We start from the raw sequence: 25,927 nt of genomic DNA on the forward strand, positions 1-25,927 counted from the left end.
CCTGAGCACCGCCAGGGGTGATTCCTGAGTGCATGAGCCAGGAGTGACCCCTGTGCATCGCCGGGTGTGACCCAAAAAGCAAAAAAAAAAAAAGAAAAAGAAAAAAGAAGTGATCCCTGAGTGTGTAGCTAGGAGTAAGCCCTGAGCACCATGTGTGGCCCCAAAAGCCATTCCCCTAGTAAAAAGAGAAATGAGAATGGAAATCTACTGCTAGTGAAAGTCAAAGGAGTTCTTGAGGCCAGCATTTGAGTTAGGAGCTAACAGAAGTTCTGGTGGTTTGGGGGCCACACCCAGTAGTGCTCCAAGATATTTCTGGTGCATTATGTTGGAATCACTGTTTCCTGCAATGCATCAGGACCGTGGTGTGCTGGGGATAGAAGCTGTACCTCTTGAAACAAAGTTGATGCTCCAGTACTTTGAGCTATTTCCTCAGAATTGAGTTTTCTATCTTTCTCTCTCTGCCTCCTACCTTGAGACTGGTCACTGAGCAAATGAACAGCTTTTATCCAAAGCTAAGAATCTACATTGCTGTCCTGAAAGTACCCATTTCATTGTCTATCTGACTCAAAGGAAATTAAATCAAATAATCAACTAGTGTACATTGGTAGTGAAGAAAGGCTTCCTGAATTCAAGTAAAAATTGGTATGATCTGTCTCAGTTCTACTCACAAAGGAAGTTCTTTCTTAGCAATTTTTAGTAATTTTTTTAAGTACTAGTAAAAATAAAAAGGAGCTGTTAAATACATTAGTAGTGATAGTCATTGGAAATTATTTCTGTTTCATTTCCTGGTGAGTTAATAAAAAGGTACAATTTATTCTGAAATACGTATTCTGCATGGAATGATTAATATTCTTATTATGAGAACACCTAGAACAAACTCTATTTCACCTCTTTCAACTGTAAGAACATGAAAGGATAGGTAATTTCCTCTAGGGGAAAAAAGATTTCATATTTTAGTGAAACCCAAATCATTTAATTTTAAATTATAAAATTTTATTAAATAACTTTAAAGACATTGCCATTAGCTTCATTTAAAATCACCTTTTGCAAGTGTTATCATGTTCATAAAGAGGAAGGAATGAAGATAAAAATTGTTATAGTCGTATGCTTCAAAAAACAGCTTGCTAACAATAGTATCTTGGGGATAATGAGCAGCTCATTGTCAAAATGCTGTGAAAAGCTGCTTTTCTCTACATTCATTAATAACTATAATGGTGTCTGCATATGAACATATAGTGATACTGTTTGATAATAGAAAAATATATTCAAAGAAAAGATGATGGTGGCTTTGTGGTCGCTTGGGAACTACTTTGAACTTCCTGAGACATTTAGTTTTGGTTCTTGCTACCTTGTTTTCTTAAAGATCAAAGTATCGGTATCTTCCGGAGGTGACTGCATTCGAACATACAAGCCAGAAATCAAGAAAGGAAGCTACAATAATATCGTTGTCAATGTAAAGACACCTGTTGCTGATAACCTCCTGTTTTATCTTGGGAGTGCCAAATTTGTAAGTATAATCACTTCTCTTTTCTTTGTTCTACTGTGTTCCTAGTTAGAATCCTGTTTGTAGGGGGGGGAAATGTATGGAATCCAGTAGCATGAATGCAAACTAAATTAAGTAGTTTTCAGATTTGAATACCTCAGCATCAAATCTCACAAAGTTATGAACTGTCAAATAAATTCAGAAGGCAAGTGGTATAAAATAAATGTCCAACTGTATTTAGACCCAGCTGTTTAAATGTGCGATTCACTCATTGAATTTGAGTTTTTATTTTCAGATCCAGTTATTTAATAAGACAAGTAGAAGCAAAGATTTTTATTTTTATATTTCTCTATGAAATTATCATAGACTATCATGTTAAAAGTAAATGGTAAATTGTGAACTATTTCCTTGCCAGTGAGAACTTCTGATTATACTAAATTCTGACTCAAAATGAGTGAATAGGAGTTGAATTAACAACTAACATTCACCCAATACATTCTAATTGCCTTTATTTGAATCATTTCTCTTTCATACATGGAGAATTTCCAAAATGAGTTAAAACTTTTTAACAAACTAGTTAGGGTAAAAGCTAGTACCTGCCATTCAAGATTGTAAGTCACTTTAGATACAAAACAACCAGCCTAGCTAGTCCTCAAGAATGACAGTGCCCTTGATAAAAAAAAATCATTAATTTTTAAATATGCTTTTATTTTGGCCTATACCACAAGGATCAGAGTAAGAAAAGACTTCTGTTGCAACATTAAACAAAACAAGAATTTTTTAAATGAGTCAATTACACAGATATTGAATGAAATTTTGTGTTGCTTTAAAGATTCAGTAATAAAATATTATTGAATCACATAATATCATATACTTGGGAATATTATGAGGTTATGATTATTTCACATACTCTCAGTGACAATTATTCAAAAGAACCCTGCTATCTTTTTCTTTCAAAGTAGTATCATCTCCTCAATACAAATGCTACCAATTGTTTTTGTTTTTCTGATCTAGGTTGATTTTCTGGCTATCGAAATGCGTAAGGGTAAAGTAAGCTTTCTCTGGGATGTTGGATCTGGAGTTGGACGTGTAGAGTATCCAGATTTGACTATTGATGACTCATACTGGTACCGTATTGAGGCATCAAGGTAACTAATTCTATAAAGACTATCATTATTTAATGATATCGATTTAATTGTCTAACTTTTTTGTTGTTGCTGTTTTTTAATTTTTTTTATTAGTGAATCACCGTGAGGTACATCACAGACTTACAAACTTCCGTACTTACGTTTCAGTCATATAATGGTCAAGTATCCATCCCCCCACCAGTGCCCATTTTCCACCCACCACCAATGGTCTCAGCATCCCTCCCAAAATCCTCACCCTGTTCCCCCTCCCCCCACCCCGCCTCTGTGGGAGGGCATTCCCTTTTTCCTTTTTTTTCTTTTTCTCCTTCTCCCATGTACTGTCTCTTTGTTGTCTTTTTTTTTTTTCCTTTTTGGGTCACACCCAGCAATGCACAGGGGTTACTCCTGACTTATGCACTCAGGAATTACTCCTGGCGGTTGTTGGGGGATCATATGTGGGATGCTGGGAATTGAATCCGAGTCGGCATGTGCAAGGCAAACGCCCTACCTGCTGTGTTATCACTCTAGCCCCTGTGTTGCCTATTTTTTTTTAATTAGTGAATCACCATGAGGGTACAGTTACAAATGTATACATTTTCGTGCTCATGTTTCCCTCATACAAAGTTCGAGAATCCATCCCTTCACCAGTGCCCATTCTCCACCACAAATAAACCCAGCATCCCTCCCACCCCCCAATTCCATCTCCCGTCACCCCACTCTGCCACTGTGGCAGGGTATTCCCTTTTGTTCTCTCTCTCTAATTAGGTGTTGTGGTCTGCAATAAAGGTGTTGAGTGGCCATTGTGTTCAGTCTCTAGTCTACATTCAACATGCATAGCCCTTCCCCTGCATGGCTTCCAACCACAGTTTACTAGGTGTTCCCTTCTCTATCTGAGCTGCCCTCTCCCCAGAATGTGAGGCCAGCTTCCAAGCCACGGAGTCAACCTTCTGGTACTTATTTCTACTATTCTTGGGTGTTAGTCTCCTACTTTGTTATTCTATATTCCACAGATGAGTGCAATCTTTCTATGTCTGTCTCTCTCTTTCTGATTCATTTCACTTAGCATGATACTTTCCATGCTGATCTACTTATATGCAAAGTTCATGACCTCATTTTTTCTAACAGCTGCTTAGTATTCCATTTATAGATGTTGCTGTCTCTCTTTTTTGGGGGTGTTGTGGTTTGCAATTGAGGTATTAAGCGGCCATCATTTTCGGTCTAAAGTCTACTTTCAGGGTCCATCTCCCATCCCAAGCGGATCCTCCTAGCACAATTTACTTGGTGATCCCTTATCTAACTGGACTGCCTTTTCCCCTAGTATGTGAGGCCATCTTCTAAGCTGTGAAGTAACCCTCCTAGTACTTATCTTTAATAATCTTGGGTGTTAGTATCCCATTCTGTTACTTTATATACCACAAATGAGTGCAATTTTTCTATGTCGTTCCTTTTTTTCTGACTCATTTCACTTAACATGATACTTTCCATGTTGATCCATCTATATGCGAATCTTATGACTTCATCTTTTCTAACAGCTGCGTAGTATTCCATTGTGTAGATGTTAATTTTCTGGGTTTTAAGAGAACTCCTGTTTATATTCTGGGAGTTGGCTTTGATATAATCATGTGCAACACTTTTCTATTTTATATGTGTATATATAAATCTGCATAAATGTGATTATTGGTCCTTCTAGAGACAAAGAAACCTTTACAACAGTAAATAGTTAGGACCCATGTCAGGAGTGGTCCTGAACACAGAGCCAAGAACACCCTGATCACTGCTGGGTATCTCAGCTCCCAAAATAATAATTAAATAAAATAGCCAATTCAATAAAATTAATTCAGGTACTGTCCATTTTGTCTCACTTCTTTGTTGGTCCCATAGGAATTTTGAGATTCTGTTGCTTTTTTTGTTTGTTTTGATTTGATTTGATTTGTATTAAAATGTTGAGAGAAGTACTGAGACTCCACTTTATCAGTGTGAGACAGACTTTAGAGCTGCCTTTGGTGCCTCTTCAGTGCTCTACCCCTCTGCTAGTTTACAGAAAGACTTTGCCTACAGTCGTGTGTAGTATCTAAAAGCTGCCATGAATATACAGTAGGTTAGGTTCTTGCCACTTAAAATCGAAAGGAATAGGAAGCTGATTGATTCTGTCTTTGAAGTTTCAATTCAATTAACTTCTTGTAGTGTATAGATTATGCATAAGACACACTGCTGTCCTCAATATTTTCCCTCGTTTCTTTGCTTTTGTAATGCTCAACATTCAAACTCAAAACAGCTTCCAGTGATAGTTATGTTTAAGAACTTGGGGCTAAGAGAGGAAGCTAACAGAGATAAGAAGATTTGGTAATTATTAAATCTAGGTGATGGACACAATGTAGAATTTTATTCTATGTTTGTGTTTACTTACCAGTGTTTTTCCACAAGAAAATGCTTAAAAGAAAGCTTAACAAGAAGTGATTTTTTTGTTCCTTTTTAATATCTTCTCTAAAGAAGTGTGTATGTGTACCTATGCATGTTTGTGTGAGAAAAAGAGGAAAATATACAAGCCTAAGTAATAGTGTTTGAAGGATTTAGTGCTTTACTGAAATTAAGAGCCTTTATATCATAAAGTAAAGTTCTTTTACAGTCCTTTATCCTGTTCTTAAAAACACCTTAGTAATAAGTTGGTTTTATTCTTTTTACTTATTTCGGTTAATATTTACCCCAAAAGATAGAAAAGAGTACCCCTCCAAAAAATCAGAGTGTAGTAAGAGGACTATGACACTAAACTTTTGGTGTGACTCCTTCTCTCTGAAGAAAGACCAGATTTTGATATACATTACAGTTTATGGAAATCAGGTGCCTTAAAAAAAAAAAGATAAAACAAAGTAACAATGGCTTTTAAAATTCTCTCAATTAAAATGAAAATTGAAGTTTTGTACAATTTGTATACACTGATTTTGAAGAGTAGATATTATACGCTACCCATCAGATGTACTGCCAAGCAGTAAAGGAATCGTTGTTCCAGGAATACTACTTCAGCAAATTTGGATCCAAGAAATAATAAGGGACTTAGGAGAAATGCTACAGCTTATAATGCAGAATAGTAGCTCACTCAGGGTTCAGTTGCTGAATTAAGTTAGGCCAAAAACAAGATAAAGCAATATAAACGTTTAAAATGGTATTTAGTAGAAAATAGTAAATTGTTTTTTAAAGCAAAGCTTTCCATTTAACAGCAATCCCATCAACTGATTGTTGCCATGTCATTTCATATCAGTGAGACGTGCCGAATCTGGGCTGTCACTCACCGGTTCTGGTGAAAATTGACAGTAAACATCCAGCAAAGATTAGATTCTGTACTTTGGTGTGTAATTTTATGAAGCTGATATGTTTGAAACTAATCACTTAATTTCTTAAATTATCCAAAGCATGTTTTACATTTTAAAACTGAAGATACCAGAAATGTGGTACATATGTTACTGCTTTTTCATTTCCTTCCATTTCGTTTCAACACACATCATGAAAGAACTGGGAGAAATGGAACTATTTCCGTGAGAGCCCTGGATGGACCCAAAGCCAGCATCCTGCCCAGTGTCTACCATTCAGCATCACCTCCAGGGTACACTATTCTAGATGTGGATGCAAACGCAATGCTCTTCGTGGGTGGCTTGACTGGGAAAATAAAGGTAACATATCTTTTTTCATTCTATTTATCATATCCTTCTTCACGACTCCTGACATGATTATTGTGGGGAAGACATGATAAAGTGCTGCAAAAATTTGACGAAAAATCAAATTTTATTTGGTTAACATAAATTTATATTTAATGAGACTTTTTTAAAAAATAGGGGCCACACTCAATCTTGGTTGGGGCCAGAGACCACTCTTAGTTATCCACTAGAGCAAGAATGGGAGCTCTGTCTGGTGGGATAAGTAACCATTCCAGCAAGGCCTCGACATCTATCATCTGGCAGCACCTAGAAGGCCATTTGGTGCAAAAGACTGATGGAAAGCAGACCTTGCATATGCTAGGAACATGCTGTAGCAGAGTTAGGCCACCTCCCTGGGCCCAGAATTTTTTCATTTTGAATATTCAGTGTGATAACATAATACTTAAACCTTTGTGTACTTATTTAAACACTACCATTTGGCCCAGATCTTTGATATCATTTTTATAGTCTTGTTTTAGTTGCTCAATGATAAATTATTTTTAAATATACCCCATCTCCTGAACCAATTTATGACTTATTGATATGAATGAAGTACTATAAAGTTCAAACTCATGTCTAATTAAAGGATTTATGAATACCTTGGGAAATATCACAGAGGCCATAAGCTTTCAAATCATGATCTGATTGCAAAAGTTTTCAAGTTGCTCTTCTCATTCTTGTAAAGTGCTTGATATTCATAATTGCTTCAAGAGAGGTCCTTGTGCATTTCAAATTGCCAAGGGCCTGCATGCCTGCATTTTAAAGAAGTTTTTGTTGATTAAATGGAATTAGGTGTTGAAAAATGACCTGTGGGTGAGATGTAAGAAGAGCACGACAAAATATAATGGATAATCCTGGGCTTGTCAAGAATCATCCTAGGATGAGATTAGTCCGAAAATGTGAAAAACCACAGTGACCCCAAATTTATGAGAACTCAACCTTCATATAGAGCGAGGTTGTTTTATTTGCTTTGTGTATGAGATGTGACTCTAAAGTATTAGAATTGGTTCCACAACTACACACTGGAATCATACTCATTTTTTGAACTCATATAAATATATATGACACATAGTCATATTGCCGACTTTCTCTCCTTCCCCCAAGCATAAATATGCGGATAACACAGCACATAAATATGATTTGAGATCAGATTCAAGTTGTTTTTTCTGCTTTATTACAGACTAAGATATTAACCCCTTAGACTTCAGTTGTCTCAAGAGACATAAACAAGGCAGACGAGCATATCTACTTCACCTGCATGTTGTAGAATACAATAATAAAAGTTCAGTGCACTTCTGTAGTCTTTACATTGTGCTAGGTGGTAGTCTAACCATTATGGATTAAAATTTTCATAATAAAAAAGTAAAAAATATTTTTATTTTTATTGAGAAATATGAATAGAAGAAGTTAAATACAGCCCAGAATATGAAGAAGTTAGAAGCAGAGTTGTGATTTGGATCCATCTAAGCATGTTTAAGAGTCACCAATATTAATCACCTCTCTCCACTGCCACAGTAAAACTAAGGCAGTGTTAAGAAAAAAATGTGTGGAAAAAAAAGTGACAGTGGCTCCAATCAGCCCTTTTACTCTGTACTAGTGAAATGCTTAATAACAAAAGTTGGAAGTACATTTTAATTATTCAGTGACCATCTTCCTATATTTATTCTAAAACATAATCATGTGCATTCATTTTCCCTTAGATTATTCGGATGAATGTGGAATCTCTTTAACAAAGCATGTCTAAAGTTATGGCACTGTGAGAGTGTGAGAAAGAGTGTGTGTGTGTGTGTGTGTGTGTGTGAGAGAGAGAGAGAGAGAGACAGAGAGAGAGAGAAAGAGAAGAAAAGTGCCCATCAGAGGCAGGGTGAGGGTGGGGGATGATGGGAGTGAAACTGGCGTCACTGGTGGTGCGAAATGAATACTAGTGGAGGGGTGGGTGTTGGGTCATTGCATTTCTGAAACCGGATCATGAACAGCTTTATAACTGTATCTCACGGTGACTCAGAAATAAATAAATAAGTAAAGCATGTTCTTAATAAAAAATTAAAACTAATAATTTTTGGTACTACAAAAATGTGTTGGTAACATTTATCAATGCTTATAACAATAGTTGCTCAACTCAGAGCTTCTCAACTGGGGCCCATGTAGATATTATCCCCCAAGAAATTCCAGGGGATACCCAGGTGAAAATTGCATAAATGGACACTATGGCATGAGTCTAGGGCCCCAAAAGAGTATGACAGTGGTGCGGGATGTCACAGGAAAAGAAACAAAGTTGGAAGAGGACCACTGATAGAAAAGGGTGAGAAATGCAGGCTGAAATAACAGCACAGTCTAAAGTGGATTCAGTCATTCCCCTAATTGACTATGTGTTATTTATCAAACATAATAATATTCTGTTACAATGAATATAAACTGAATGATCTCGTTTAGCGCAGTGGGCAGGGCATTTGCCTTGCACGCAGCCGGCTTGGGTTCAATTCCTCTGTCCCTCTTGGAGAACCCAGCAAGCTACCAAATGTATCCCGACCACACAGCAGATCCTGGCAAGCTCCCTATAGCATATTCGATATACCAAAAACAGTAACAACAAGGCTCACAATGAATACGTTACTGGTGGCTGCTCAAGCAAACCAATGAACAACGGGACAACAGTGCAACAATTCTCCTTATAACCTAGATACTACAGTTGCCCCCACCCTTGCCAAATTAGAGTATTATAAAAGATAAGTGACTTATCAGAAATCAGAAGCTAAGATGCTTTATTTACTAATGCTGATAAACTAGTATAGTACAAAATAACCAGGGTCACTGAAGGGATTACACGGTTAAAAGATAAATAGGTGCCTACTCAGAACTGTAGAAAGAATGAATAGCCACTTGGTGCTAATAACTCTCAGGAAAACATTAAGACTTTTGTGGACCTCTAAATTCTAGCAAATTTCATGTTTCTCTCTACAGAAGGCAGATGCTGTACGTGTGATCACATTCACTGGTTGCATGGGAGAAACTTACTTTGACAATAAACCAATAGGATTGTGGAATTTCCGAGAAATAGAAGGTGACTGCAAAGGATGTACCATTAGGTGAGTTACAGGGTTTGGTCTGTGTGTTACAGAAACTCTTTGTGTGTGTGTGTATATGGTGTGTGTGTGTGTGTTTGTGTGTTTGTGTGTAATAGAAAGGTCATGCAGATGATCCAGAGCAGTTTCAAGTGGTTGTTAAAGGTGATTTCCCATAGAATTAATGAAAATTTAAGTCCCTCGCCAGAGACATGCAGGAATTTTCCATGGAGTCTGGAGATGCCGAGCAGTATTTTTGTTGTGTGTATGTGTCCTTGCCTGGTTTGGGGATAAGGGTAATGTTTGTCTTTTGTAAAATGTGTTTTGAAGTAATATATCCATATATTCTGTTTTTTAGGAAGAATTTGAGGGTTGTTATTTTATATTCTTTGTTAGAAAATTCACTACGCTAGTCATGTAATCCTGAACATTTGTCCTAAATACTATGTTGATAAACCTATGATAACAAAACTAGAACATGGAAGTTAAAAATTTCTATAAGGAGAATATCTGGGGACTTTCCTTTTTTTCTTTATTTTTATTGTTTATTGAATCACCATGAGCTACAGTTACAAAGCTTTCATCACCCTTCCATGAGTGCTTGTTTTCCACCTCCAATGTCCCCGGTATCCTTCCCCCCATCCCAAACCTCCCCCTCCCTCAATGGCAGGCAATTTCCCCCATACTGTCTCTCTACTTTTGGGTATTATGGTTTGCAATACAGATACTGAGAGGCTCTCACACTTGGTCCTTTGTCTACTTTCAGCACACATCTCCCATTCCGATCCATCCCTCCAACCATCACTGACTTAGTGATCCCTTCTCTATTCCAGCTGCCTTCTGGGAGCGACTTCCTTCTATCACATCCTGAAGCTTGAGAAGCAAATGTTTGGGTCTTAATAATGTACTTGTACCCTTTAACAATGAAACCTTACTATTATGCAATGATTTAAAAATTGCTATGTGTGTATATATTAATTATCCAGATAATTTAGCTTTATACTTTTAATTCACTATAACTCTAATTTTCATCAACTTGGCTAGCTTTAGGCTGTAATAAGCTTTGTTTATTTGGGGACCACAGCCAATAATGCTAAGAGGTTATTCCTGGCTAAGAGGTTATTCCTGTAGTAAGCTTTGTTTGTTTGGGAACCACAGCCAGTAATGCTAAGAGGTTATTCCTGTTATTCCTGCCTTCAGGAATTACTCCTAACAGTGTTTAGGGGACCATATAGGATATCAGGAATTGAACCCATGTCAGCCACATGCAAGGCAAACACCATCTCCACTATGCTATAGCTCCAGCCCGTAGATTCTAAGACATTTTATAAAAACAAAAACCTTGTGCTTCCAATTGATTACTTAAATTATTCTACTCAGAATTATATAAGATTTTTTCTATATATATGCTACCATGCTTGTTAAACATTTTTAGATTTCTACATTCTAACACTATCTTCCAAGTTATGATGTTGTATATGAAGGAAATTTCTCCTGACTGACCTCAACCATTTCTTCACTTCTCTACTCACATAAAACCTTCAAATCTCTAGAATTTCTACTCAAAAAATTTACAGAAGACTGTGAGTTATTTAAAAAATTCAATAAGACTTAACATCCGAGTCTCTACACAACATTTCTTCAGTGTACTTTCAGAAATTAATGGATTTCTTGTAGGAAAGAAAAAATAATAATTTATCCCCCATCAGTTGTACTGCTGATAGCTGATTCAGTTCTTCAACCTTGTAGTTAATATTTTTCATTAATATTAGAAAATTATTTTGTTTACATTAGAAAAAAATATAACTAAGTGTTGCTTGAACTTAAGATATGATTGTGAAAGATACAGAATAACTCTCTTCTCTTCTTTAGAGCTTTTTCTCTATTCCTAAAACAGAGAGAAAGCTAACTTGTCAAAATGCTTAACACTTCCCCACAAGCCAGTTAATGTTTGTACACTGTTATTATCTCATAGATCATGATTTCATGTAAATAATATTCTTGAATCTTGTAAGTTTATAACATTGATGTACCATTTGTAGATCTCCTCTCTGCCTTCAAGTTTATCTGACACAATTCAAAGATTCAACCATATGCTAATATGCATATACTAATATGCTAATATGCAATGCATTGAATATGCATATTCAATGTATTGAAATTCTCTTTAGATAATGTTGACTCTTTAACTCCAACTAAATAAATGAGTAGAGGGATAAATGAGTAGATGGATAGGTAAATACCTCTTATTTTTGAAATAACTTAAAATCTTTTGTTTGCAACCCACATCTTATGTTTTTACAAGTTATCCAAACAATATGCTTAAATGTACATTCTCTGTGAGGCAATTTGCTGTCTAAAATTTCCTTAATTCCACAAACATCTCCAAGCTGCTATAAGCAAGCAAACATACTAAATGCTAAATGCTTTGTTTTTCTTTTATTCTTTTTTTTCTTCTTTTTTTGTTTGTTTTGTTTTCTTGAGCAATGGCACAACCAGCTGTGCTTCGGGCTTACTTTTGGCAGAATTTGCTGAACCATTTGTGGTGTTGGGGATCAATCCTGGCTCAGTTATGTACAAGGACAGCACCTTATCCACTATAACTGTCCTTGGCCATAAATTTTTAGTTTCTAGTTGTGATAGACGCCAGTACATAGTCTCCAGCTGTTCTCATGGAGCTTGCATGCTAATGGAGAACACAGATGAACAAAGGTGCAACTAGATGAGGGCATCCTTCATTGTCTGAATTAAATATATCTCAGGAAAACACTATTAGGTAGTGAGTATTCAGAAAATCCAAAACCTGTAATCCATTTGTAGATTTTTTTTTCTTTCTTTCTATAACTGGACATTTGGACTTTGATCTCCTTCACCCCTTTTGGACCCAACTCCCAGATTTTGTTATGTAATGTGTGAAATGTAATAATGTGGTCTGAGACCATCTAAATGTCCAAAGTTTATACCATTGAGATGCACTTAAATACAAAGTGCCTAAGCAAGCCATTAGCACTATAAATGTTAACGACCTGCTTTTTCATATTTGATGATTGTTTGGTCCCAAAGAGTGAGGTACATGGTATGGATGGAACTGGAGGTTATATTCCCTAAAAAAGTAAGTTCAGAAGGAGAGAAACTTATACAGAGTAAATCTATCATCTATGGGATATAAAGAAATGTAGTGAGTTAAAGGCATGAACTTTTAGCAACTCAGAGGCAAAAGAACCTGAGAACTGGTCTATAGAACTGAGCTTACCACAATGGTCTGAGGGTGGGGGAGTTTTGTGGGGGGAACTCTGAGAAAATGGTGGAAGGAAATGGACACTCTGACAGAGGGTATGGGGTTAAATAAAACATTGTTTTCATGAAGCCTTACAATTAACAATATTGAAAATCACAGTGATTAAAATCAAATAAACAAAAGTAAGAAATATATTTTAAAAAGAGTTACAGTAAAGATATGGAGAAGTTTAAGACTTCAGATGTATTTTGGTAGGTTACTGCCATATATACAGTTTATAGTCTAGTTTCTGAGAAAAAATTTATACATTGAAGAACAATGACTCAGAAGAAAATGGTGTGATTTATATGCAACATCTCTGCTTCCAGTCCTCAGGTTGAAGACAGTGAAGGGACAATTCAGTTTGACGGAGAAGGTTATGCTTTGGTCAGCCGACCCATTCGCTGGTACCCTAACATCTCCACAGTCATGTTCAAGTTCAGAACATTTTCTTCAAATGCCCTGATATTATATCTTGCCACACGAGACCTGGTAAAGATGTGCATTTCAGACGTTCCATGATTCAAAATGTGTTTGTTTCTTTTCCATAGGACTCTGATGTAATTGATACTAATAAAATGATTAGTTACTATTAGAAAGGAGTCAAAGATAATTAGTACACTTGATAGTCAAGCGTATGGGTGAAATAAGTTGAGTTCTTTTATTTTTCATTGCTATCTTTAAGTTCTGACACAAGTTAATTACTATGTATTTTCAGTATTACTTTTCATTTCCTTCCTTTTTTTTGCCTTTGTAAAGATTTTCTTTTCACTCAATTCTTCAAGAGAGCAACAGTAAAGATTCGTCTCTTGCAGGAAAACTACTTTCTTGTTTTCCCTCTAGAGACCTAAGATAAAAAGGTGATTTTTTTTTAATGTACTTAGTGTTTGTTCCAGGTCAGTGTTTCTTAGTGGAAATATACCTTTTAATTTGCCTATAGATTTTAAAGGAATCAGACTATATTACTATGATAAAAGGATACATCCTAGTAATTTTGTTGTGGCCATCTGTACCATAATATCACATCCAAGAGCATTCACAAAATAGTATCACAAATTCTCCTTGCAAAATGGTTGGCAATTACTAAGCAACACATTTAGTAATTTAGTTATGAGGCCTAACCCTAAAATCTACAAAGTGACTAGCCAAATTTCTCTGTATATCTAATCACCAGTATATGTTTCTTCTATTAATAGAGGGATTTCATGAGTGTGGAGCTCACTGATGGGCACATAAAAGTCAGCTATGATCTGGGTTCTGGAATGGCTTCTGTTGTCAGCAATCAAAACCATAATGATGGGAAATGGAAATCATTCACCATGTCAAGAACTCAAAAACAAGGTGAGGTTTTATAGTTATAAAGCACTATACCTTAATCATGCTATCCTAAGCTTCCCTGTACCTAATCATGAGAAAGACGCTGTAATTTTAGGTACTCACAAATTCTGTGAAAAATTGATACAGTCATTTATGTAGCTTAGATTATAGGTGTTTTAGGTTAGACATAACTGATTGAAGAGCCAAATGAATCTCTGTCATTTTCTTTTGAAACTAAGAATTTATTTTGAAAGCATAAAACTGTCTTAAAACTTATAAAATTATATCCTGTAGTTGATTTGAAAAAGGTTACATGTTTTTATTTTCTTATTTTTCTGAGGTGTTTTTCTTAGAGTTGTCCCTATGTAGAATTTCTAGCAGTAGTAGAGCACAAATACCAGTTGTTTTCTTTTAAAACGCCCACCAATTTGCTTCTATTTATGTTAGTAATTGACTAATAATAACGGGATATTTTAATGGTCCTAAGACATTTTCAAAACTCTTTCACATACAATATTCCATTTACTTATATAAACTAATATTTCTCTCATAGATAAAATGTGTAAGAAAAAGGAAAATATATTGACATATTTCCGTGAGGTCACAGGTACAAGATAATATCTTACAACCATGACAGAAATCTCAGTCTGTTAAGAACATTTAAAAAGTTCTTAATGCTTTTTTAAACATATTATTTAAATTATTGCTATCTCAGTTATTTAAGCATGAATCTCGTTATTTGTACTACACTACAAATATCATCAAATGAAAATTTAATATTTCTGCTTAGAGTTAAACCTAATTAATTTTGACAGTACTGATGTAACATTTAATGAAAATTTAAATAACATCATCCTGAAGGATTTTCCTTCATTTCACATATATATCCACTAAGAACCTACTAAGTCCTATGTAAGAAACAAATAAAATCTATAGCAATTCCTTTCCTTCAAGGAACTTTTAGCTGAATGAGAGAAGAGTGAGTAAATCAATGATTAAGGGACAGGAAACTAATTACTACATAGATACGTTTAAAGCAGGCTAGAAATCTTAGAGAGGCATTTAACTTAGCATACAGGTCAGTTCTAAGGGAGTATGCTTAAGGCATGAGGAAGTCAGAGAGGAATGAAGCCCTATGGACATTCCATGCATATGGAATGGGAGATTGCATGCATTCCAGAAAACAGAACATAATATAATATTTGCCAACTATTTTTTTTATTGGAATACAAAACCTTGGAGAAACTCCTTAATTTTATAGTTGTATATATTGGAGCATTGTTTTATGTGTGTGTGGTATATATATGTACATATATATATATATACATACAGTTCCCTCATAAGGGAGCTACAATACATATTAGTATGCTACAGGTTGTACTTAGTAGTTGATTAAGTAATGTTTGATACTTTTGACCCACCTTTTTTCTCTCATTACAAGAATCTTTGTTCATTACAAGAATACTTCCATTCCTCCAGTGTTGATATTTTTCTGAACATTCTCTGAAACATGCTACAGCAATGACAGTAGATCCAGAAGCCAACGGGATGAATGTTGGTATAAAATTATCAAATGACGCTAGACAAATATAAAGCAAGTTCTTAAAGAACCTTATGAGCTCACCTAATAAGTTTCAACTTCATTATCAAAACTACTAGGAACTAATAAAAATTTTAATCAAGAGTGTTACATCATCAGATTTAAGCATCAGTAAAGTTTCTTTAAGAGCATTTTGGAAGGTAGATTTCTGACAATTCAGATGCTACTGCAGTCTGCAGTAAACCAGGTGAAGAGTGAGGAGAATGAAAGATTAGTCAACATTCATGAAAATAGAGTGAAAATGGCATTGAAATATGTTATACAATTTAATATTAAAGAGTTTCATGATACACCCTGTGTAGAAGCTAAGTTTTTAAAGAATAAATGAAATTTTTTATTTCCTCTTCTTATTTTCTTATTTTTGGGGGGTCTGGGGGCTTTGATAGCAATAATATGCCAGAGAATTTCCCCAAGTTATTGGATGCAGATTTTTAAAAAGATTCTTGGAAAGCTACTGAGTTCCATGCTGTCTCCTTAGCATCCTAGTAAAGCTGTGTAAATTGATAGTCAAGTAATTATGTGTGAATCAGCAGATATGCAATAAAGACATGAAAATGGAATAATCATCACATTTTTAATAATTTTTGCTGAATATAAATAGGGAAAAAAAGTTTTATCTAGAATAAGCTGATCCAAATCCTGAGAGAAAACAATGGTTACTGAAAGAATATACTACTGGAAAAAAAATACCACAAAATCGGTGCTAAAGAAAGAAAGAAAATAGGAAAAAAAGTGATTGATTTCAATAGAACAAACTGAAGCCAAGAGTGACCAATGAATACTAGTAGTAGTCCAATCAGGAGGAAAAATGATGGCCTGAAATGAGAACTGTAGTGGGATTTGATACTTAGGGAAACGCAAAATTAATTCACAGTGATACCACTATGCAGCTATTAGAATACCTAAACTTTAAAAGACAGAGCATACCCGCAGATAGCAAAGATGTAGCACAATTAAAAACACTTACTACTGATGAGAATGTTAAAGGATATATCCACACAGGGAAACGTGGTGGTTGTTAAAAAACCAAACCAGAATCATACCAGCTCTATTCATGAAACTCAAAAATCAAAGCTACTGAAGTCCTCCAAGACACACCATAGTAGAGTGATACTCATTCTGCAGTAATGCCCTGAGCACCAGGGAATAATTGATATCAGCGTGAGGGATTAGGGCCACTGATAAGATTAGGGCCCAGGTCAAGACTGCAGAATTTGTGGAGATAAGGCCAAGGACAAAGGGTTGGACACCATCACCCAGCAGAATCAGCTGATTGAGGACTTGTACAGCAAGTCCCTGAAGAAGATCTACCTCTGTTCCTTGTCATTCATGATCTAAGACAGCACTGATTTTTTTTTCCCCTGGGGCTGCTCTTAAGAGGCTTTGAAAATTCTGACCATACAAATAAACAGACCCACACTTACCACTGAAATGAGTTTAAGGTATTTATCAGTCTAAACTTTGTTATGAATATGTCCATCTAAATGTAAGTGTTCCAAAAAAGATCATCATCTTGGTCCAACTCTCCATCATCCCTGGTAAGTGAGTTTACTGAGGTAACCAGCCTCCATGACCTTTGCAATGTGAATAGCCCCAATTCTGTGCTGATGTACCTCATCCTTGCCGTGAGAGGCACCAACACCGTCTCATGCCCTGGAGTTGCTGGCTGGCTAATATTGAGGATGGATAAATCTCAGTCATTTTCTGCATGAGTAACCTGGACAACTTTTCCAAAGTCACAGGTCTACTCCAAGACTTAAAGCCTTAAGCCTTAAGTTTTCTGGCCGGGGGGGGGGGGGGGTAAGGGAGGGGGAGGCAGGAAGAAAACAGTGCATTCACAAAGTCCCCCTCTCAGATATTTATTGAAAAAGTTGTGAAGACATATGCCAGAATATCCATATAAGGGCCCAGGCTTCGGTTGTAGCCATGACATAGTTTTATACAGAAAAATATAATGTTTAAATAAAGGTAATTGAGTCTAAAAAAAGTTCCACGAGAGAGATAATTCTGTGTCTGTCCCTCTCCTCATAATAATGCTCAGCATGATACGCTCCAGATCCATTCACATAGCAAAAACCTGCATGATTGAAGCCAAGTAGTATTTATCCAATATTGTATGTATGCCATGGCTTCTTTATCCAATCGTCTATTCTTAGACATTTGGGTGGCTTCCTAATATAAAAGTAAAATATCTTAAGGACTCAAGAGATAGCACAGTGGGGCTGGAGCAATAGCACAGAGGGTAGGGCATTTTCCTTGCACATGGCCGACCCAGGTTCGATCCCCAGCACCCCATATGGTCCTCTGAGCACCGCCAGGAGTAATTCCTGAGTGCAAAGCCAGGAGTAACCTCTGTGCATCGCCAGGTATAACCCAAAAAAGAAAAAAAAGAGAGAGATAGCACAGTGAGTATCACATGTGTTTTTCATGTGGTTGACCTAGTTTGATCCCCAGCATTGCTCCCTTGGGTCCCCTGATCCTCACCAAAATGATCCCTGAGTACCAAGCCAGAAGTAGGCCCTGAGCACAGCCAGTTGTGGTCCAAAAACCAAAATAAATAACTAAGTAAATTCACTGAAATATCCATTCAGGTGAATTTATATTCAATTGTTGTGCATCTGCACAATTAAGTCATAATTAGCAATCAAAAGCAACTGACCATTATTAGAAGAATAGTTCAATAATTTTTCCAGGAAAAAAAAAACTTAAAGGAGCACATTAATATAAGAAGTAGATACTAAGCTCGTCTTTAGTCATAGAAGTGAGAGAAGCTACCTATGGGTATGAGAGGAAGAGGAAGGAGGTATAAGGATGCAAAGGAAAGTTTTGAGATGATAGTTATATCCATCATATGATGGCTTCATGGGTGTATACATATTTCAGAACTTGTTAAACTTTAGGCTTTAAATATGGGTAAATAGACCAATTATATTTAGGTAAAATGAACTTCAAAAGGTAGAACAGATATGAGCTGAGGAGATGGCTCAAAAGGCTAGTGCGCATGCTTTGTAGACAGGATATATAGGTTTGATCCTATACACATGGTCCCTGAAATACTTCCAGTAGTAACATCTAAGTAATTCACTCAGGGTAGACTCTGAATGCTACTGGGTATAGCCCCAAAACAGAATTAAAATAAAATAAAAATAGTACATAAATTTATTTATTGATTTGATTATGTGTAGAATAGAAAAAGAAGCAACAACTTTAGTGTAAGTGATTGGATAGGGGTCATTCTGCTACCAAATAAAATAAATACAGATTCAGGAGTGACAATAAGTAAAAACAGGAGATAACTATTTTGATTTGTATTATGTTTAGTTTGAAACACTGAGAAGTTAGTAAAACTGATAGCATCTCATAGTTGATGGTGTCAGTTGACTGAGTTTAAGGTAAAAGTAAAGTTCAAGCACAGATATTTTGGAATTGTCAACATTTCATAAGCAGATATAAATTTGAGTTTACAAAAAATAGTAAAAACCTGATAAGGTTCCATATTAGGGGACATTAATAAACATCAACAGTTTTAGAAAGGTTCAAATAAATAAGCACTGTCTGTCACTGTCATATGACCTATAGTCACAGACAGACAGACAGATTATTTATCTTACATGAACTATTCTCAATGTATTTGTAAATGCATTGCCCCACGAAACAAAATATACTCCTTAAAGAGGCGTTCCCCATATTCCTCAAGACTCAGTAGAATCATAGTAACTAATGGAATTTTGCCATATGCACCAAGGAAACAACACTGAGATCTTTAATGAACTCAATGAGAGAAGAAAAGAATATTCAAAATAAAAATAACGCACTCATAGCAACTCAGCATAGATAATAAACTGTTAAGCATCTTTGCCATATGTAAGTGTTTAATAAAACTCTTATTTCCCTGCTTACCCATAAATGATGCTTAAACTCATCAACTCTGAAACTGTAATAGCTATTCTGTAAAAGAAAGAAATGAAGCAAGAAATAAAAGCAAATGTTAGCATTTCATTGGAAAACCCACTTCATTTCTATCACTCATGAGGGATAGAGTAAAACTCTTCCTTCAAATCAGTAAAAATACACCATTCTAAATCTTTCTGCTGAAGTTAACTCTTTGGACAGTGAGTTTCAGTTCAATTGTGTGGCTGCACTTTAATCAGTTTTTCTTCAAGTGATTTCTGAAAATGCATATATTCATTCATGGATAAGGAGGAAAAGTACCTTCAGCCACTGCCTTGCCTTGATAGAGAAGCAGAATCTCATTTTCACAAATACCATTAAAATACGCACCAGCCTGTATAAAGAGGCTATTTTCATGTTCCACTAAACAGCTCCATATAAAAATTCTTTGCTGATCTGGATAAGAAAGAATATGTATGAAGAATGTATTGAAAGTAGTCTTATAAATCTCTTTTTAATTTAGCCATCATTCCAAAATGATATGTGCATGTAACTTTTATCTGTATGAAAGTAATTAAATTTATAAATCAAACTTAATACATATTTTAAACAGGGAAATCATTTTAGGTTATTTTCATTGTTTTTATTTTAATAAAGATCTGCTTAAAGAATTTGAAGTGTTACTAGGCTTGGATATTTTATTATGGCCACTTTTATAAGATAATTATTTGGTTTTACTAAAGAGACTTCCTTTTGGAATTAGATAGGCTAAAGATTATAATGGAATTTTGGAGTTTGATACTTCTCTTTGCTTTTGAAAGAACATTATTCTAAATGATGAGGGAGGGGAATAATAAATTTATTTCTTTCGTCAAATAAATTTGGAAATTACTATTTTTTTCATCTCCATCTGTGGATTTATGTTGGAAATGTAGGTAGCCATAAAATGAAGATGTAAATTTTACTTTGCTTAACTTGGTATGTTCATATTTATTTGAATAGAAATATCCAAGAGCATAGCTTTCTAAAGAATAGACATTTAGGTATAGCCTTATAATCCTCTACTTAATTGTCTATTTTCATTTTTCAACTAATTTGGATCCTAACAAGGCAAAGATTTAGAGGCAAAATCTGTCATATTAATTAATTGATACTTCAGCATGCTCCAAGGACCCAAGATATATGAAGCATTTAAAGGCTTAAACTAAGCAAATATTGTAAGGAAAAAAACATAATTAAGAGTATAGCTTCACTCTTGAGAAAGAAGAGAATGTGGAGGAATCAGTCAAGTAAGGAGTTGTTATCTGATTTGTGAATCAAGCAATTCAAATAGAGAAGTGTCTTTTTTCCCTTTTCCTATTTCTGAACTCTTATCCTCAATATTTTCAAAGTAGCTCTAGACACCCATAAGAAAATTATTGAAGAATGACAACTGTACCTCTCACATAACTCTCAAACATCTTCTGAATTTAATTTGCTGTGGATATGGATCCCATAATCATACAGAAACAAACATTCCATTTATATGCATAGCCATTTCATGCATATCACTTTGCAGATAAACTTACATGTTATTCATTCTGTGTACCCTGAAATGTGTAGAATGTATGCGATTGATTTAGTATGTTTCTAATTAACAATCTAACTCCTAATTATATATTTATCTTAGCATTTAGAAATTTTTTTATTTTAAACCACATATCCATATTATGTACACCAAAGAACCTTTCTTTGATATATATATATAAACTTTTATCTTTACTTGTTTATGTCTTTGGCATTAAGCATGTTAATTTCACCTTCTTTTTAAAAATAATTGAAGAGAGACTTATATCATTGCTATTATTTCTGCCGTTTGAAGTTGTATATAATGCCAATACTTGAAAAAGTCAATGTAAATTTAAGAATAAATGTAAGTGCATTTTAGAGTATCAGCAATGATATACATGCAATTAAAGTTGCTCAAATAAAATGTTAAATATTTTATCTCATTTACAGCCAACATATCCATTATAGATATAGATACTAACCAGGAGGAGAACATTGTAACTTCATCTCCTGGAAACAACTTTGGTCTGGACTTGAAAGCAGATGACAAAATATATTTTGGTGGCTTACCAACACTGAGAAACTTGAGGTAATTTAGTGCATATTTTGAGTTGGGGATTAAGTTTTAATTAAACGGCCACTATGTTCACCAGAGTCCTGAAGTTTAATTATAATGGGAATGCCATATAATCTTCAGTTACAGAAATATCTAATGAAAAAAATGATGTGGCAAGTTAGAACACCAGAATGGAGAAATCAAAGGATTAACCTGATATGTCTTTGTCGAGATGGGTGGGAATCATTTTTCCCCCCTTAAATTCTCCTGATGAACACAATTATAAAAAATAATTACAGGTGAAAACTAGATTTGAGTATGGATCTTATAATTGTTTTCCTGACACAATTGCTGGAGACAATGGCACAATGAAATCTTTAATTGTTCTGAAGATTAATGTTTCATGATGCTCTGAATATATCGTACTTTATTGCTTAGCTTTATCACAATAATAACGTATTAGAGTTTTCTCTTATGCTTAATGATAAGGCTATATTAGCTATATTAGTTATTCTTATACCCATGGTAGAATTTTGTTTACAATTTTTTAGATAAGAAACTATCTTAGCTCATAGTTTCAGTTATTTATATAAAGCAAAATAATTAAATTTTTCAGAAAAGATTCCAATGTAGTCCACATGTATTTAATTTATTTCTTACCATTAAAATACTATGAGAAATAAAGGCTGTGGAGAACTTGGTGTTCAGTAGATGTTAATTCTATTTTATTAGAATGGGATGGATTGTTTTCATTAAACTGTACACTCTTACAACAAATACAAAGTACGGTGCTTTTAATTTTTGTTTTGTTTGCTAGTTTCAAATATGTCCAGAAGTCCTATCTCCATGTTTCCATTCTACAAAGTGATGCTTTGGCTTGACCTCAGAATAACTGAAACTCAGGGAGCCAATTGCGTCCATATTTCCAAAAATGAGAACTAGAACCTCAGTCTCACTTGTGACAGCTAGCATGCAGAATGAGGCTTACTCTTTTCCCTATATCTAAACCTTCAACCGAACAACTACTTGCCAATACTTCAAAGGCATAAGATTATAAGCTTTATGTTTCAGGTGAACTATTTTGATAGTCATCTACATTAATATATGTTTGAGTTTAAAAATATATTAAGCATATTATCAGAAAAATTTAAATAAAATGTATTTAAGTAGAAATTTTTGTTATTACTCAAAAATTCAAATATTAAGTCAGGTATTTTTTGAGAATTTTCTGTGTGCCAGGCAGCATATAAATACTAGATATCCAAAAGTTGAGTCTAAGATACTTTTAAACCATTGATCAAATTCTCAGTGACTGAAGTAAATAGAACCAAAATAAATTTATCCAAATAAGTCTTGCATGGTTTTGTGATGACTTGATTTTGCCCCAAAGTAGTTTTCAGGGATTAACTACAAAAGTGCATATGTTAACTTCATTAAGATGCATTTATGTATTATTTCAAAGAATATATCGTATGTATCTTTATTACTGAGATTTCTTTTTAATTTCATCGTATAGCATTTTATAATTATAATATTTTAATGAAATGATATAATATTTGACATTATTTAGAAACATTTAGGTATATGTTTCATCTATGACATGATTATGCATGATTAATCAAGGAACCATGCATTCATGGTTTACATATATGAATTTGTAAATTCATTTACAAATTCCCACAGATTCAATAACAGTTTACATGTATTTTTACGCTCTGATTTTTAAAAGAAAATGTGTTCATGTATATGCATATAGATGTGTGTTACTTAAGATTCCTACAGAATAATGACATTTATACATTTTTTCATTCTTAAGATAGATAGAAGTTAATACTTGAAATCCATACGCGAAATAAAGATATTTGGATAGAATTGGGGGGATGGTTATCATTGAATTCTATTTTTTTGTAGCATCAAGGGCATGTCTTTTTTTTTGTTAGTATTTTTATATTCCTTTTTTGATAGCTATCTGAGTTACTTTCTTAAAAAAATTGTGATGAAAATTTATTGTTTTATCAAATAAAAATGCAATTATAAGTAAATTATTTTTTTTCTCTTTCCTCCAACCTAGTATGAAAGCAAGGTAAAATTTAAATTTTCGCATGCCTTCTTCAAGTGCATGGGTTGGACAAATGCAGTTTCTTAGAGATGCAGAAGCCAAGCGACACCTATGCAGCTTAAATCATAGCAGATTTCACTTGCGAGTTATGTATTCTAGATCATTCTAATGCTGCTCTTTGCTCACAAAGATGCTGCTTGCCCTCCATCAATTGTACTGCCATTTGATCATTGTCACCAACAGTGATGATAGATTCGCTGTGCTTATTTGCTCAATGGCTTGTGCACATAGCCTGCTGGGGCACACACACACACACACACACACACACACACACACACACACAATAGCATATATTCCAGGTAATACTGGTAAGGTTTATCTGCACAATCTAGTATGGGGCTATAGTGCAAAGTGATCTTTTGAATTGGACCCTGGACTCAGGCCTCCCTAGTACCATGCTATTTGCTGACCAATCAATGTGTGCACCCAAATGCTTACTACTGCCTTGTTGCTTTGTGCAAACCTGCAAATTTGCAATCATTTACATGGCCTTTGCACCTCTTAGCAAAAGTGCTGATTCATTGCCACGTTTACTTAGAGTTAACTTTGAGTTATAGCAAGCATGGACATTAATGGTAAGGACATTTTTATAGTCTTCTAGCTTTTCAGGGATATTTAAACTCTTACTTGAGGACCAGCATTTTCATGAAACCTGTGAGTAGAAGGCCACTGTAAATGGCTGATTCAGCCCCCGGCGTGTTCGAGGCTGGTGGCCTCTGACTAGCACCAATGCCTAGTGTTTTACTATTTCACCACCTCACTGTGAAAAATTTATTGAAAGAAAATAAGTTGAAGGGATTCAAGACCAGACTTTTAGCATAAAAAATAGATCATGTAGAAGTGAAAATGCAGAAAAATAACCCTGTTGTGTCAGCACGATGCTGTTATGTGGCCATTCATGCTATTTGCTCAGATGGTTAAAAGGCAAAGACTGACTTTCCATGGAAATATATGCTAATCAAGGTCTGTAATGACACTGTGTAGCTTTCAATTTCGCCTCTGAGGCAAATAGAGGAAACAGAGACCTGTAGTTTCCATTAGGATTCTGATCACCATATGTGATTACTTCTCTTGGGATTGTCATAGCATTGAACTTGTTAAATCAAATGGTTCTTTGTATTTCTGTGGAACGATGAACTTTATAACTCGTGGCAGTGCTTTTCATGATTTCCAAGACTTTTAAAATTGCCACAAGAGATAGTACAGTGGATAGGGCACTTTCCAGCTTATCTTGCCTGTGACCAAACCAGGTACAATCAGGTCCTGCAAGCCCTACCAAAGTTGATCCCCAAGCACTGAGCCAGGAATGAGCCCAGGGAACCACTGGGTGTGGCCCTCCAAAACAAAATAGATGAACAAGTCAATTAATCAAAGTAACATTTTCATAAATACACTTTTCTCTTTAAATATATAGAAGTGCTGCTAGGAAGATAGTATTATCTTTTGCATGCTGGAGGTCACAGAGTTCAATCCTTGGTACTATATGGTCTTCTAAGCAAAAAGCATGATGTAAAAAACTAAAAATGCATACACATATGTGTGTATATAATATAAACATTTAACATTGCAAGTGAAATTCTCTCATTTACACTGCTTCATTAAAAAAAATGTAAGCAAGATCCTTCATCCACTAGTTTGTCATGTTCTCCAACTAACTGAGTGAATAGGAGAATAACTTAGAAAAGTGACCAAAAAAAGTGATCCAAAAAAAAATAAAACAATCCCAAAGAAAGGATAAGACACTAACCAATACCTTACGTGGCATAAATTATGGGATTGACATGACCAGGGTCTTACTGGTTTTTCCAACTGTGTTTCCACCTCTGACATGTGTTTTATAGTAAGATTAAATAAATAAATAAATAAAACGCTGGCATTACAGAACGATGAGAAATATAATTATCCCAATAAGTCTAATATTTTATGTCTACTGGACAGCATCTGCAGATGCTTCCTAATACTAAAAAAAAAAAAAAAAGTTTAACTTTTTCTATCGCTATAGACCTGTGCTATTTAATATGGTAGGCACTACCCACAGGAGCCATTTAACTTGAAATTAGGGGCTGGAGTGATAGCACAGCTGGTAGGGTGTTTGCCTTTCACTCGGGCGACCCAGGTTCGTTTCCCAGCATCCCATATGGTCCCCTGAGCACCGTCAGGAGTAATTCCTGAGGGCAAAGCCAGAAGTAACCCTTGTGCATCACCAGGTGTGACCCAATAAAGGCAAAAAAAAAAAAAACCTTGAAATTAAATCACAT

General features: G+C 35.0%; 1 protein-coding gene across 1 annotated transcript in view; it reads left to right on the top strand.

The window, feature by feature from the left end:
- Window positions 1-25,927, top strand: part of LAMA2 (laminin subunit alpha 2) — a 645,380-nt gene that overhangs the window by 579,908 nt on the left and 39,545 nt on the right. The window contains exons 46-53 of the mRNA XM_012932852.2: window positions 1,364-1,507; window positions 2,498-2,631; window positions 6,116-6,275; window positions 9,261-9,385; window positions 12,968-13,130; window positions 13,835-13,979; window positions 21,445-21,583; window positions 23,622-23,633. Coding sequence (XP_012788306.2) covers window positions 1,364-1,507; window positions 2,498-2,631; window positions 6,116-6,275; window positions 9,261-9,385; window positions 12,968-13,130; window positions 13,835-13,979; window positions 21,445-21,583; window positions 23,622-23,633 — 1,022 coding nt within the window. The remainder of the gene's footprint in view (window positions 1-1,363; window positions 1,508-2,497; window positions 2,632-6,115; window positions 6,276-9,260; window positions 9,386-12,967; window positions 13,131-13,834; window positions 13,980-21,444; window positions 21,584-23,621; window positions 23,634-25,927) is intronic.

Source organism: Sorex araneus, chromosome 4 (genome assembly GCF_027595985.1).
Source record: "Sorex araneus isolate mSorAra2 chromosome 4, mSorAra2.pri, whole genome shotgun sequence".
NCBI lineage: Eukaryota > Metazoa > Chordata > Mammalia > Eulipotyphla > Soricidae > Sorex > Sorex araneus.